General features: G+C 32.4%; 4 protein-coding genes and 2 non-coding genes across 6 annotated transcripts; 3 read left to right on the forward strand and 3 right to left on the reverse strand.

Moving 5' to 3' along the window:
• Positions 1 to 319: 319 nt before the first annotated feature.
• Positions 320 to 2,428, reverse strand: BX664DRAFT_326306 (pyridoxal phosphate-dependent transferase). Its single transcript, XM_051544200.1, has 4 exons — positions 2,130 to 2,428; positions 1,913 to 2,014; positions 697 to 1,810; positions 320 to 580 (listed from the first exon to the last, which is right to left on the reverse strand). The coding sequence occupies exons 1-4, from the start codon at positions 2,202 to 2,204 to the stop codon at positions 447 to 449; spliced, it is 1,425 nt and encodes a 474-aa protein (XP_051403640.1). The 5' UTR covers positions 2,205 to 2,428; the 3' UTR covers positions 320 to 446.
• Positions 2,429 to 3,681: 1,253 nt separating this feature from the next.
• BX664DRAFT_t33 lies at positions 3,682 to 3,763 on the reverse strand. Its single transcript has one exon. It is a non-coding gene; the product is annotated as a tRNA-Leu (tRNA).
• A 94-nt stretch (positions 3,764 to 3,857) lies between these two features.
• On the forward strand, positions 3,858 to 3,928 carry BX664DRAFT_t29. Its single transcript has one exon. It is a non-coding gene; the product is annotated as a tRNA-Gly (tRNA).
• Positions 3,929 to 4,137: 209 nt separating this feature from the next.
• BX664DRAFT_276115 (ATPase, V0 complex, subunit E1/e2) lies at positions 4,138 to 4,701 on the forward strand. Its single transcript, XM_051541313.1, has 3 exons — positions 4,138 to 4,275; positions 4,400 to 4,447; positions 4,539 to 4,701. The coding sequence occupies exons 1-3, from the start codon at positions 4,184 to 4,186 to the stop codon at positions 4,615 to 4,617; spliced, it is 219 nt and encodes a 72-aa protein (XP_051403641.1). The 5' UTR covers positions 4,138 to 4,183; the 3' UTR covers positions 4,618 to 4,701.
• A 610-nt stretch (positions 4,702 to 5,311) lies between these two features.
• Positions 5,312 to 10,253, forward strand: BX664DRAFT_326308 (uncharacterized protein). Its single transcript, XM_051544201.1, has 15 exons — positions 5,312 to 5,352; positions 5,502 to 5,577; positions 5,655 to 6,115; positions 6,206 to 6,301; positions 6,403 to 6,569; positions 6,660 to 6,899; positions 6,981 to 7,125; positions 7,209 to 8,051; positions 8,134 to 8,301; positions 8,391 to 8,777; positions 8,849 to 9,046; positions 9,116 to 9,305; positions 9,387 to 9,622; positions 9,690 to 9,976; positions 10,096 to 10,253. Exons 1-15 carry the CDS (start codon positions 5,350 to 5,352, stop codon positions 10,244 to 10,246), a joined length of 3,648 nt encoding a protein of 1,215 aa, XP_051403642.1. The 5' UTR covers positions 5,312 to 5,349; the 3' UTR covers positions 10,247 to 10,253.
• A 291-nt stretch (positions 10,254 to 10,544) lies between these two features.
• Positions 10,545 to 12,677, reverse strand: BX664DRAFT_326310 (peptidase S28). The gene is made up of 7 exons (XM_051544202.1): positions 12,552 to 12,677; positions 12,273 to 12,460; positions 12,078 to 12,217; positions 11,592 to 12,009; positions 11,018 to 11,479; positions 10,830 to 10,930; positions 10,545 to 10,732 (listed from the first exon to the last, which is right to left on the reverse strand). Exons 1-7 carry the CDS (start codon positions 12,632 to 12,634, stop codon positions 10,646 to 10,648), a joined length of 1,479 nt encoding a protein of 492 aa, XP_051403643.1. The 5' UTR covers positions 12,635 to 12,677; the 3' UTR covers positions 10,545 to 10,645.
• Positions 12,678 to 14,656: the final 1,979 nt, after the last annotated feature.

The raw sequence follows: 14,656 nt of genomic DNA on the forward strand, positions 1-14,656 counted from the left end.
TTATGAGAGGTCTCAAAAAAAAAAAAAAAAAAAATTGAACAGCGCTCCCTGCAATATACGACAATACTTGAATCCTTAATCCATTGGATTAAAAAAAAAAAATCACAAAATAGATAACCATCATTTTCATTCGTCATCATGTATTATCCATGATTTATGATATTATTCCTATATTAAATCATCAGGAAGGAATATGTTATTGTTAATAAGAAAAAAAAAATCATGGATGTTTTCTTTTTTTTTTTTTTTTATCCAGTTTTCATTTCTTTATTCGTTTTTTTATCATCTAAAATAATAAAATAACAAAAGAGTATAAAGATGAGGATTTTTATTATTGAAGAAAAAAAAAAAAAGAAAGTAATACAAAAAAATAAAAAGAAATAGAATAACAATAACATAACAATGACTACATACAGAGTATAAAACAGATCTAATCTAATATAATTTTAATCCTTGTATTTGGCCATAAAATTACCATGGAATTTCTTGAGATCGGTACAGAAAGTGTCAAATAAGTGTTCTTCAGGCAAGAAAGTAGAGCGGAAATGCCATGTATTGGGTTCTTGACCAAATCCAGATCCTTGATGACAAAAAAAAAAAAAAAAAAAAAAAGTTAATAGTCCATATATAATTTTCCTTTTATATTCTTGCCTTTTTTTTTTTTTTTTTTTTTTGTCCCATAAATCTATTTATTACCTGGAATCACACAAACACCAGTAGCTTCCAACATAGCCATACAATAGAAGGTATCAGGAGCCATACCCTTTTCTTTTGCAGCATCAATAGCCTTTTGAGGTAGAGTCAATTTAGGGAAGAGATACATTGCACCTTCAGCAGCATTGGTGGACATACCTTCCAAAGAATTGAAACAGTCGGCCAATTTGGAAGAACGACGAACAAGAGATTGATAGATAGCATCGACTTCACCTTTATATTGATCATAAGAAGCATCACCTTCCACAGGAGGATTGGTCATCAAATCAACAAGAATTTGACCTTGAACATTAGGACACAACGACACAGATGCAATCTTGTAAAGTTGATCCATCACTTTTTCATCAATATTGACACATTCCAAGTAACCACCACGGCGACCGCATTCACCAATCATACCCTTGGAAATAGAGTGGAATGAGAAAAGTTCTTGATCCTTGTACTTTTCACCCATGGAACATAACACCTTTTTGAAACTATGGAAAGGTCGAGAATCAGGCTTGTAGATGTTGGTTTGATAAACTTCATCGGCCAATAAAACCAAACGTTCCGTATGACAGAAATCGATGATTTCACGCATGTTTTGTTCAGTTAAACATTGTCCAGTAGGGTTACCAGGATTGATGATCACCAAAGCACGCATATCAGCACCCTTTGCACGAGCTTCATCCACTGCTTTCTTGAGATCCTTCACATCCAAACCCCAATCCTTTGATTCGTTCAAATAGTAAGGAACTTGAGTGGCATCCACCAAAGACAATGTAGCAGAATAAAGAGGATATTGAGGAATAGGAATCAAAAATCCGGAATTGTTATTTTGAGTCAAGATTTGGATCACAGTATGGACACCAGCAGAAGCCCCTTGAGTTAAAAAGATACTTTCAGGATCAGCAGCATAACCATCACGCTTTTCAATGAACTTGGCAACGTTTTCTCGAATATGATGGATACCTTTGGAATGAGAATAAGCCCCAACACTACCAATATGCTTCAGTAATAGTTCAGCACGGGCAATAGCATCAGCAGGATATAACTTGAGTAAAGTCTCACGGTTACTAGGTTTGAGTAGTTCAGGATTTTCACACAAAGAGGCCACCTAATTGTTATATATATAAAGGAATAATAGTAAAGGTTATTACCATAGCCATAAACAGAAGAATAAAAAAAAAAAGGCACAAGATCAAAGTAATGTATTTACCTGACGGAAAAAAGTAATGGGTTTTTGATTGAGCTGTTGGGGGTTACCAATATTGCAAAATACAACACGTTCAAACCCGAGATTTTTGTCAGTCAACAATTGCTATCCAAAAAAAAAAAAAAAAAAAAAAAAAAAAAAAAAAAAAGGTATATGAGCAAAGATATAAGCAAAATATATAAGTACCCGATTGCTTTTTTTTTCTTCTTCTTCTTTTTACCTTGCTTAAAGCTTCTGCACGAATAGGAAGAGCACCACGTACAGCATATTCCATTTGTCGAACAAGAGGATGCATCGTTTCAGTAGTCAATACCTTGGCTAAAGTGAAGAAATTAAAAACAATAAAGAATCAGTGGATTAAGAATCGATTTATCCTATTTGACTTACTTCTGCTGGAGGTAGTAGAAGCATGACGTAAAGACAAGTAAAGGTTGGATTGTCTATTATGGACATTTACTGTACGAATAATGCTTCTAAACATGGTCAGGGAAATATTGATTAAAAAGAAAAAAAAAAAAAAAAAAAAAAAGAAAGAAAAAACGGAAAGAAAAGGGAAAATCTTGAGTTTCTCCACAAAAAAAAAAAAAAAAAAAAAAAAAGCCAAACAAAAAAATTTATTCTACAGCCAATCATACTCAATCCCAGCATTTTATAATATTCCATTACAGGAACCCGCTATATTCATTAAAATTCTTAAATGTCTCTTGAAATGTGTATCATTTTTTTTTTTTTTTTTTGTACTTGAACAACATATTTTTATAATAAGATTAAATATAATATATCATTCATACTACTTTTAAGTACCATCCCAAAGAAAAAAACTCTTCTTTTATTTCCATTTGTGGTATTTTTTTTTTTTTTTATTTATGAATTACAATATATGATGATATAGAAAAAAAAAAAAAAAAGAAATGTAATTGACAGAATGATAAAATGTGAGCCCTTTGAATATTTTTATATTTGATAAACTTTGAATAAATAAAAGATATCAAGTTATATTGTAAAGTTAATATAATACCTTGCAAACAACAATAGTAACAAGCATTATCATATCAACACATCATCCATCATCACATACAATATCATCACTATCATCCATTCAACACTGATTCCTTCGTATATTATCATTAAACATCATAATGTATCAGAAAAAACAAATCGAAAGAAAAAGATAAAACACAAGTGGAATATTTATCCAGTAATAAGAGAAATTGATTACTTAATGAATAATAATATGTCAAACAGACAAAAATAAAATAAATAAAGAGATAGTATCTTTACAATCAAGTAAACACAAAAAAAAAAAAGATATCGTTTATTTAATCTAACAATGTTCATAACATTATAGAGAGAGAGAAAAAGATCATGTAAAAATAAATGTACGAATGAATGAATGAAGTATATGTCATAAACCAGACTAAACAATGTAGATTAAAAAAAAAAAAGTAAAAAGCTAAGGAAACAAAAAAAAAAAAAAAAAAAAAGTAGAGAAAAAAAAAAGAAGATTAGGAAAAAAAAAAAAAAAAGAAAAATTGAAAAGTAGGAGAAAAATAAAAAAGAAAGGAAACATCGACCAAAAAAAAAAAAAAAAAAAAAAAAAAAATCAAAGCTCCGCCAGCATAGAGTAGGTGGAAGGCAGCAAAATTTTTTCTTTTATTCATTACCAAAACCATCAACTATCAAACAAACAAACCAAAAAAAATAAAAAAAGCAAACCAAAGCAATAAAAAATAAAAAAAAAAAGCAGTTGCTATGCAGAAGGAACAAAAAAATGCAGACTGGGAGATTCGAACTCCCGCCACCGAAGTGAATGGAACCTGGATCCATCGCATTAGACCACTCTGCCAAGTCTGCTACAATCGAATTTTTCTCAAAATTCATACTATATTCCACAAGCTTAAATTCGCGTGAGAAATATAATGTACAAATCGATTTTCTTAACCATCAAGCGCGGTTGGTTAAGTGGTATAATCTTCGCCTGCCACGCGAAGGGCCGGGGTTCGATTCCCCGACCGCGCAAAATTTTTAGCCAATAAGCTTATTTACCTCAGCCAATCATATTCTTTTGTTAAGTTCAGATGGCCAATAATAATAAAAGGTTAAAAGGGGGTGTTAAGGCAGTAAGGAAGAAACTCAGCAAAATGACCATGTTCAGTTGAAACGAGAAAAAACCCTCCGTTCTTTTTTTTTTTTTTTTTTTTTTTTTTCCTTTTCTTTTTTTTTTTTGTCGCACTTCTTTTTTATTTCTCTCAACTTATTAAAAAAAAAAAAAGCATGTCAGGATACAATCTTATTTGGGTATTTATTGCTGCCGTGATTGCTTCTGCAGCATCATATACTTTGACTCCCAAAGGCATTAATCAAACGTAAGGACAACTGGAAAAAAAAAGATGAGACAATAAACTATAACAAAAAAAAAAAAAAAAAAAGATAAAAAGAAGTCATAATAATAACGATACATTGTTATTAACTATTTTATTAATTTTTTAGTGTCATTCGAACTATGATTATCATGTCCATTGTGTGTTGTTATTTGATGTAAGAATAAATAAAAAAGGAAAAAGAGAATGAGATCATATTGTTGACTATTGCTTTTTTTTTTTTATTGTTGTTCCTTCTACTATCATAGGTGGGCTATCACTTATCTAGCTCAACTTCACCCACTTATTAACCCCATTCGAGTTGGTCTTCGTCCACATCATGAATAGATATTTGTATACCAAAGAATACATTTATCTTTTACACTGAAGCAGCTAGTTGTACCTTTTTTTTTTTTTTTTTTTTGTTTATTTAGTTTATTATCATTTTTATCCCTTGTCGTATACTCATACCCTCTATTACACTTCCTTCCTTTGGGTCCACCCTTTTCTGTTCTATACATTATGATTTTTCTTATATCTGTTATTTCTTCTCCTTATTCGTTTATTAGATGAACATATTTTTTTTTTTTTTTGTTATTGTTGTTGTTGTTGTGTATGATGTGAATAAATTCCTTCTTTTTTTTTTGAAATTCTGAATTGATGTCTATGTAATCTTAGATTCATTTTAAATAATTTTTGGAGAGCTGTTGGGTATTCCTTCTCTTCCTCTCTTTTTTCTTCGATCATTATTTTTTTTTTTTTAACAAATCATTTATATTCAAACTCTATATTGTAATTAAGCTATTTATTATCCTATAATGATGAATGAATTGATGTGATGATTGACATGATGATACAATTATCTACGATAATAGGTAGTCCATTGGTCATTGTATGTCTGTACGATGGATCATGATGACCTTATAAATATCGCGTGGATGCGCCACTTAAAAATTTAAACGCGTACAGGTTGCCCTTTTTTCCACAAAAGAAAATGGGGACGCGCCTTTTTTTTTTTCTCTTTCTCTTTCTCAATCTTTTAATTCCATTTGAACTTGTGTTGAAAGGAAACTGATTACAATGGTAAGGCAAAAGAAGACTTCCTATGACAAAAATATTACTATTATAATTGTATATATATATACAACATGAAAAGAAAACGAATGACTTTAGATAACTTTTTTTTCTAACTGATTTATACTTTTTTTTTATTCCTTATTCTCTCTTTTCAGGCTCCAGAAGTATGGCGATCCACTCGTACAAAAACAATGCCTGATTTCTTTCGACAACAACAACAAAGATATGCAGGTAAAAAAAAAAAAAAAAGACTCAAAAAAAATGTGTCAAACTCTTATCCTTTTTTTTTTTCTTTTTTCCTTCATTAGTATCAAGAAAACGTATTTCTAGTCAACAAGACAACTCTGATAATAGCGATAATAGTTCTAACGAGGAAGAAAGTCAGGATGAAGAAGAGCAAAACGAACTCGACTCTGATGAAGATGCTCCAAATGATATGGCTAACGAAGATGACTCGGATAATGAATTCAGCTTGGCATTGTTGACAAGCCGTGAATCCAATGCTAAGAAACCCAGGAATAAGACGACATCCAAAGATAGGACAAAGAAAACCAACAAGAAAAGACGTCTGGACCCTGTGACTGAGATCACAATGCCAACTTCAAGTCAATTATTGGAACAAGTCAGTGAACAACAAGAAGGAACTAGTTTGTATGATCAAGTACTTGCAAGTGATGCGGATATCGACAATATGGTGACTGTTTGGATTCAACATTATAAAGATGACAAAATTCCTGCTCTACAAGATTTGATTAACTACGTTATTCGGGTAAGAGACAAAAAAAAAAAAAGCTATAAAAAGAAAAGGGATTGAGTGAATTCATCATTATGCTTCTTGTATACATTTTATTATTTATAGAGCGCTGGATGTAGAATGGCAGTGACAACTGAGGCTTTTGCAAATGAAAATATCACAGTGGATGCACTTCAAGAATTACAAGAAGAATTGGCCAAGGTACTTTTGAACAAAGATGACACTTTGCATATATATATATATATATATATAATTAGATCATTATTACTGACAAAACCTTTTTTTTTTTTTTTTTTGAATAGCTTCCTCATCATGAATATCCTATCATCTCCAAGGAAAAATCTCACAAAAATCTAAAACAAAATTTACTGGGTTTCTTCGAATTACTTATTGAACAATGTCAGCATGAACTCCTCTATGATGGTACTTTGATTGAAACCTTACAAAGCTGGTTGACCACCATGTCTAGGTAAAGAAAGCATAAATGAAAAAGAAAATAAATCAAGGTAGAAAAAAAAAAGCCCTAATCATATCAATTTTTTTTTTCATTTAATTACAGCTCTGTTTATCGACCTTTCCGACACACATCGACAATTATTGCTCTCAAAGTGACTGGTAGACTTTGTGTATTGGCCGACAAAACCCAAACTGACCTAGTAAAGGCAACAAGACAAGCAAATGCAGAACGTAAAAAAGGTGGAAGAAACACAAACAGACTCAATATCTTGAAACGACGCTCTGACTTGCTGACACAGAAAGGAAAAGATCTTGATGAATATGTGAATGATTTTTTTGTAAGGTGAGGACTGAAAATAGAGAGTTGGAGAAAGTCGCACTTTTTTGATTGATCTTTTTTTTTTTTTTAAAAAAAAAAATCTAGTGTATTTGCTCATCGATCTCGAGATGTGGAGTCTATCATTCGCAATGAATGTCTAAAGGAACTTTGTGCGTGGATTCAACTTTATCCTGCTCGTTTTGCGAACAATCTATGTTTTCGATACTTTGGATGGGCTCTGAACGATCCGGTAAAAGAGAGCATATGTAAAAACCGGGAAATAGAATACTGATTATTATTATTATTATTATTATTTCATCTTCTTTTACTTAGAATGCAAGTGTTCGATCTGAATCACTCAAAGCTATCACCAAGTTATGCAAGACGGATCAAATGGAAAAACTGACATCCTTCATTCAACGCTTTGTAGCTCGTATGGAAGAAATGGCTCTTTATGATGTGGACGTCTCTACTCGTGTACACGCCATCACACTCTGCAATACATTATACGCCTATCAACATGATCTGATACAGGAAACTAGTAGGGATGCTTTGACCAACTTGGTGACATCTAACAATTCTCGTATTCGAAAAGCTGCCGCACCCTTTGTCAAATCTGTTATTGAATCTGATATTTTCAATCCTGTTTTACAACAAGTGGAACAAGCTTTGGAATCTCTGACTGTTGCATCATCATCATCAGCAAATCGTTCGTCAACAAGAAACCTTCGTCCAATTTCAAGCACACCCAATACTAGTACCTCTGCTTCAACATCGGCAATCAAGAAACCTTGGATTGTATTCAAAAGCATTGCTGACTTTTTAGCTCCTCGTGTTCGAACAAGTGAAAGTAGTGATGGCATGATGTCATTGGATGAACCTTTTGTTTTTGATCAAAACAGCATTCAGATCATTGACAATACAGTAGAATCTCTTTGGGGCCTCATTCGAGAACTTCAAGATTATCAAACTATGGCGGATTATCTTAGCCGAGATCATTCCTCTGATACCACTGGACAATTCACTTCCAACGATGACAACCAAACGACCAATAGTGAATTCAATGCTTGCTACCGTCTTACCAATGTAGAAGAAACTATATTAGTTTACGTATTTGTAAGCTGTTTGAAGAAAACGATTAAAACTGGAAGCGACAAACTTGGTGAAAAGAAAAAGGTAACGGTGCAAAAAAAAAAAAAAAAAAGATTGACCATAGATGAAAAGCTCACTTCTTTTTTATAAACATAATTCCTATTAGGATGACGTTCAATCTGACGAAATCCGAAATACTGTCTCCCGACATCTTATACAAATATTACCAAAGCTATTGCGCAAGTACGGTGATGATCTCAATCGATTGGCCCAATTGATACAAGTTCCTCAGTTGGTGAATCTGGACGTCTATTTGGAATTACGCATGGAAGAAGTAAGTTCATGGAATCGTAATGATTTCAAGTTAGTAACTTGTTTTTTTATTACTTTTTATTATTATTATTATTGTTGTCATCAACATAGTCTTATAAAGAATTACTACACCATTTATGCAAACTTTACACCACCATCACCTTGCCTGATCTACTTCAAACTTGTATTTCATCTTTACAACATATGATGAAAGCTAGCTTCCTGTCCGATACCAGCGATCCTTTGATGAAAAATCTTCAAGAAACAATAGTCAATCAAGTTCGAGATGCTTGCCGTAACAAAGATTTATATACTGCTCGATTCTCAGCGGACGATCTTCACGCCATTACTACCTCGGTGACTCGACTTGATTACTTGATTAGTACTGTGGACATTACCAGTGATATGGATGATACATCAGAATTGAAGGCTGACGTTACTGAACTCATGGGGGAACTTGTGGAAAGATCTGCTCTTGGCTACAATGGAGAAGTACAGGTACAAATGGGAAGGAACTAAATAGATCAATGACTTAATGATTATTTCTCTCTTTTGTATTTATGTCATAGATTGGACAGTCAGCTTTATCTATTCTATTCCGATATCTTATTTGGCAATGCTGCTATGCAACTGAAGAAAACTTGACTGACTTTGATAAGACGGTACTGTTGAAGATTGAAAAGCGTCGCGATTGGCTCATTGAAAAATCCTTGGAACTCATTTCATCAGATTCTGATTCTGAACCACTACCTGAAGTTCAACGATTGGTAAGAATCAGCCCCAAAGGATCCATTTCTATTACTCATTATGTTTTATACTTTAATTGTTGGTTATAGGCATTTGGTGTTTTGATCGATATCTATTCCGTTTTCTCAAATGAAATGTTCAAAAAAGTCGATTTGGGTCAATTGTATCTCAAGTGTACGGAAACGATTCAACTTCAACTGGTAGCTTATATGACTGGTGAAATGAAGTCTTGGATAGAATCAAAAAACAACGGCGATGATGATACTGCTAGTGAGAATGGTAAGAACGATGATAACTAAAGCGTATGTGGGTTTTTTGATTGGCAAGTATGATTACTCACATTTATTCAACACTAATTAGTTCAACGCGACAAAACCTGTATAATTAATCTGATGCTAAGTTATGGACGTGGACTGGCAATGGGTGTGCTTGAAGCACAACATGGTTTATTATTATTGGAACAATACGGACAACATGGGGATGAAGAAATGGATGCAGCAATCAAAGCATTCGTGGAAGAAACAGAAATCAGCTTGATTAGTAACCCTACAATGGCGGATCAAATTTGCAAGCTATATATGGCAACATTACAAAAGGTAATCATACTCAAATAAAAAGGGAAAAATAGTTAACTAATCATAGTTATATTCCATCTTATTATAGACCTTTGATCTTCGAGTTGACAGAAATCATCGATCTTTGGACAAAACTCTCAAACTGGGGCGTCTATTCTCTCAAAGCTTCAAGCAAACCAATGAAAGGGTTAATTCACACAAGATCTTCGAAGACATTGTCTGTGAACGTATCCATATTGATGGAATCAACTTTGTTTTCGACAAGGCAACCGAATCCAAGAATGATGATGAAACAATGACTGTGGCTCTCAAATTCTTCAAAGTGTTGACACTGTTTGCTAAACAATTGGATCGAGCTCGTGATGTGGGGAAAATGTAAGTTAGTTTTCTTGGAAAAAAAAAAAGAAAAAGAAAAAAAAGTTGTGATTAGTTTGATATAACCTATCTAATTTGATTTTTTTTTTTTTTTGTTTTCTTTTGAAATCCAAATCTAGCCATAAACATCTAGAAAATAGAATACAAGAATGTCAGCTCAAACCCTTGGAAGGCGAAAAGGAGTGGGAACCCTATTATGGTTATACTAAGACAATGGATGATCTCTTGAAGAAGAAAGGATTGCGGTATGATTATGCTTCTACCAACTAATGGAAACTGTTTTTTTTTTTTTTTTTTTTTTTTTTTTTTGCATAGAATGCACTGATCATTATGATTATATTCATAAGTGTTAGTTTTTAGTTTAGTAGCCGAATTAGTGAATCAACTTGATATACATATAAAAACATACCTTCCTTATTGTATTCATTTTCAATAAAGTTTTTTTTTTTTTCTCATTATTACTTTTACTTTTGTCGTATTAAAACTGTTATCACTTTATTCAATAATCACGATTTCAATTATGATCTCACGCTTTTATAGTATTAGCATCATGTCGTTTCAGATAGATCAAACATATAAAAATTGTTTATTGAATAAATATAAATATATAAGCTACAATTAATTCGAGTAAAGGCGAGTAAAGGAACTACAACGTATAAAATCTATGACCTATTGCAACCATTCCTTCAAAGTCGAAATTGTCAACTTGTGTAATTCGGTCAAACTATTCTTGTATCCAGGGACAATGCTGTAATCCTATATCAGAAAAAAAAAAAAACAAATTGTCATGAGTAAGGAATATCCAGTCATTGATGGTAATACAAGTTTTTTTTTTTTTTTTTTTTTTGCTTACATAGCAATGGACACCATGAGGAATCATCAAAGATAATTCAAAGGTACTGTTTTGACGTTTAGGAGCATCATCACTAGCTACACTAAGTGGACGCCATGGATCTAAAGATAATCATAATAAAAAGATCACAGTTAGTCACATCTCTCTTCTTCACCACTATTGTCTTATTATCCTTTCTAGCTACTTACCCCATTCTCCGTTGATCCAGATAGTACGATTCAAGTGCAAGTTCCATCCTTGATATTCCGCGTTAACAGCATCAATAGCAGGTTTCGTTGTAAGGTTGAACAGTTGTTTGCATTGATCTTCATAATATTGAGTGGTGACCAAATTGGAAGTGACACGACGGTTGTACCAAGGAGAAGATTTGGAGGGAGTATCTTGCCAGTAACCAAATTCGGTACAGACTTGCCAGTACCATGAGTTCAAATAAGGATCTTGACTTTCAGAGAAAGTAGTAACATTATCACCTTTTGTATTCGTTACTAACTTTTTTGTTTCTGACGGCATGGATTCCTTCACCCAGTTTTGATATACTTGGAATTGTTTCTTGGGATCCTTGACATTGGTGAACAATGAACATACTTCATCAAATGGGAATTGTGTAGGAGAAGCATCTTGCCATAAACCAAGTGCAAGACCCATCACCTCTACATAATAAGAAAAAAATACATTAGTAGAAGCACTAAAAAAAAAAAAAAAAAAAAAAAATAGAAAAGAAAGAGAAAAAAAAAAAAAAAAAAAGAGCGTAAAAATTTATACCATCAGCAAAATCAACATCGGGAGTTTGATCAGAGATTCCAAAACCAGCTTTAAAATTGCTTTTATCACTATCTGAGGGATTACCAGCAAAGAAATCATCAATCGTTTGTACGATGCCTTGGAGAGCCTTGATGCAACGAGGAGAGCCATATTGAATGATTGGGTCAAAGTATTGATAGAAATCAAATTGAGCTTGAACAGGGGCCGAACTGGAAACAGCTGCATATACAATATCAGGATATTTATATCTCATCCAGGCAGCCAGATTACCAGAATATGATCCACCTCTTACAATCCATTTTGTCTTTGGTGCTGAGACATCATAATCAATGCCATCAATTTTGTGTTGTTGGATAAAGTTAGCCATATCTGCCAAAGATTGATTGGCACTAAGGAATGTAAAGTCTGGTTCTTCATTCTATTATATAGATAAAACGTTAAGAGGTTATTTCATTTTTTTTTTTTTTTTTTAAAAAAATGACTTACGCTGGGAGGATGTGATTCACCATAATATCTATGTTCCATGATGATGATGATACCATTCATTTCTTTTGCCATCAAAGTGAAAACAGACCTTTGAATCAAACCATCAGCTGGATAAGCGTTACCTTCACCTGCATTATTCACTGAATACATTCTTGTGAGTACATATACTTATATATATTTTCTCTTTTAAATTACAAATCACAGGGCCTCCAGGCTTATAGTATGAAGTGTCAACCCAGTAACGTTGACGGAAAGTCTTCTTGTTGGATGAATCAAAATGATCAAGTGGTTGTTCAATATAATAGGTGGTATAATTTGATTTGTCGTGCGATGCATGAGATGATGACTTTGATGTTTCAAGCAAACGATTGACTCCTCTCGTACTAATCATATGGACAAGGACGATCAATGTTTTTTTTTTTTCTTCCAATGTTGAAGTTGGCTTTCTTTTTTTTTTTTTTTTTTTTTACTTACCCATGATGGAATGTACCAAATCGGGCTTCAGACCATTCAAATGCGCAAAAGATCAATAGTAGTAATGATGGTAGAATGATCATATTCACGTACTACCTTTTTTTTTTTTGGAAGAAAAATCAAAAAGAAAAATATATGTAAAAAAAAAAGATGAAGGTTTTATAGTAGAGCAGACCCGGTTCTTCAAATGGAAGACATAGGCACAAATATCAAAAAAAAAAAAGTAGACTTCGCCTCAAAAGGTAGTTCTTTCTTATTATGAAAAATCCACTTCCTTTCATAATCCTTTTTAAAATATCATTGGTCAATACACCTCGGAGGTACAGAATTAAATTATGAAATATATCTTAATCGATCATCAATATCAGTATAAAAATTGTTTCAAAACATGAGGATGATGTTGCTTAGTTTGTTTACTGTTTTCTATTATAATCAAATACCTAGCCAATTACTGTCAATTAACAATTTTTTTTTTATTAACATGGCAATCCATCATCTATTGTTTAAAAGAATTGCAAGCTTGTCACCTTGGTAACACATTTATATATTCGGTGATTTAATATAATTGTTGATTGAGCTTTGTTTGCTTAAGCCCATCATTGCTAAAACAATCAGCCTCGCTTTTATTTAAAAATAGATGAATATCATATTTAATTTTTATTACTGATAATCGTCAGTTGTTAGATGGTAAAGAAAATATGAGATATGAAGATAATGAATAAGTATATGGGTGAAAGTGAGTTGGCGAAGGAAAAACGGATTTGATAGTTCGAAATTTTTTTTTCCAATGACATCGTTTATTTCCTTCTATGGTAATGATGATGGCTAAATATGTAAGTTATAATGAAAAAGATATTACGGCATTGAGGGATGACCTGGGAAGGAAGATCCATTACACACCATTAAAAAAAAAATCTATTTCAACATATTATGCATGTAAGTCGTACAAATGTTCTTTTTTTTTTTTTTTCTCAAAAAAAGAAGAAATAGCCAAAGTGAATGAAACATGGATTCTGCATCGAATGATGTACAAAGCCAACATTTTCTCTTCATTTTTCGAACATCAACCATCATCATCCTTCCGTTCATTTGTCGTTCTAATCGCCCATTATCCATCATCTGTCATCCATCATCCGTCAATCATCCATCAACCATCAATCAAATGTCACCATACATTTGATCGAAGCATCATCCGTCACAATATTGTTACCATTATAGAGTGATCATCATCATTGCCTTCCAAAATAATACAATCCTCGTACAAGCATCATTTTAATCATAGAGTTAATTCAGAAAACAAGTTATTGTAATATATCGACTTTCCAAGCGATCATCCAGATTTGATACTTGAATGGAATTTTGAGAAAATTTCGTTGCGTACCTTTCAAAGCCCTTACACAGCCAAATTTAAGCCGATGAGTTGGAAAATTTGGGCTGTAAAAATCTAAAACGATTTTTTTTTTTAGACTTACTTGTTCTTTCCTTTTCTTTTCTTTCTATATATATATTCATCCTAACATAGATTAGTTGGAAACGTATTTATTGTTCCACACAGCGAAAACTGCAAGGCAAGTTGCTATGCCTTTTATTGTCTTATTGCGTCAAAGGTAATGTCAAATAGAAAGTGTTGAATTGAACAATGGTACTAATGTGTTTTTATGAACACCTTTTTTTTTTCTCCCTTCTTCTCGAGATCTCTTTTATGGTTTATATCGAAAAGATAATATTGTCTCTATTGGTCTTGGCGTCTTGCTTCTCTTTTTGGTAAGTCACTTGTCACTTTTCTTTTCTTTCTTCCTGCATAGCCTGTTCTTTTTTAATCACACTTTCTTTCTGTTTAAAATAGGCTATGTTTTCTCCTTTTTTATTTTCTTTTTTTTTTTTTTTTTTTACAGTGTATTCAAAGTTTCTTGTCGGGTCACAAGAAAATAGTTTCGTGATGTTATAAAATAAAACTATCCAACTTCCCCAAAATGGATGTGGCATTGCCATTTTTTTCAGATATCGTTCTAGGGTATGTCAAAACACATTGATTGATGATTGATGATGATACAGTATATTAATCATTCTCTCTTTTTTTTTTTTGAAATCTCTTTTGGTGTTTC

This window comes from Halteromyces radiatus (genome assembly GCF_025201355.1).
Source record: "Halteromyces radiatus strain CBS 162.75 chromosome Unknown BX664scaffold_2, whole genome shotgun sequence".
NCBI classification, from domain to species: Eukaryota; Fungi; Mucoromycota; class Mucoromycetes; order Mucorales; family Cunninghamellaceae; genus Halteromyces; species Halteromyces radiatus.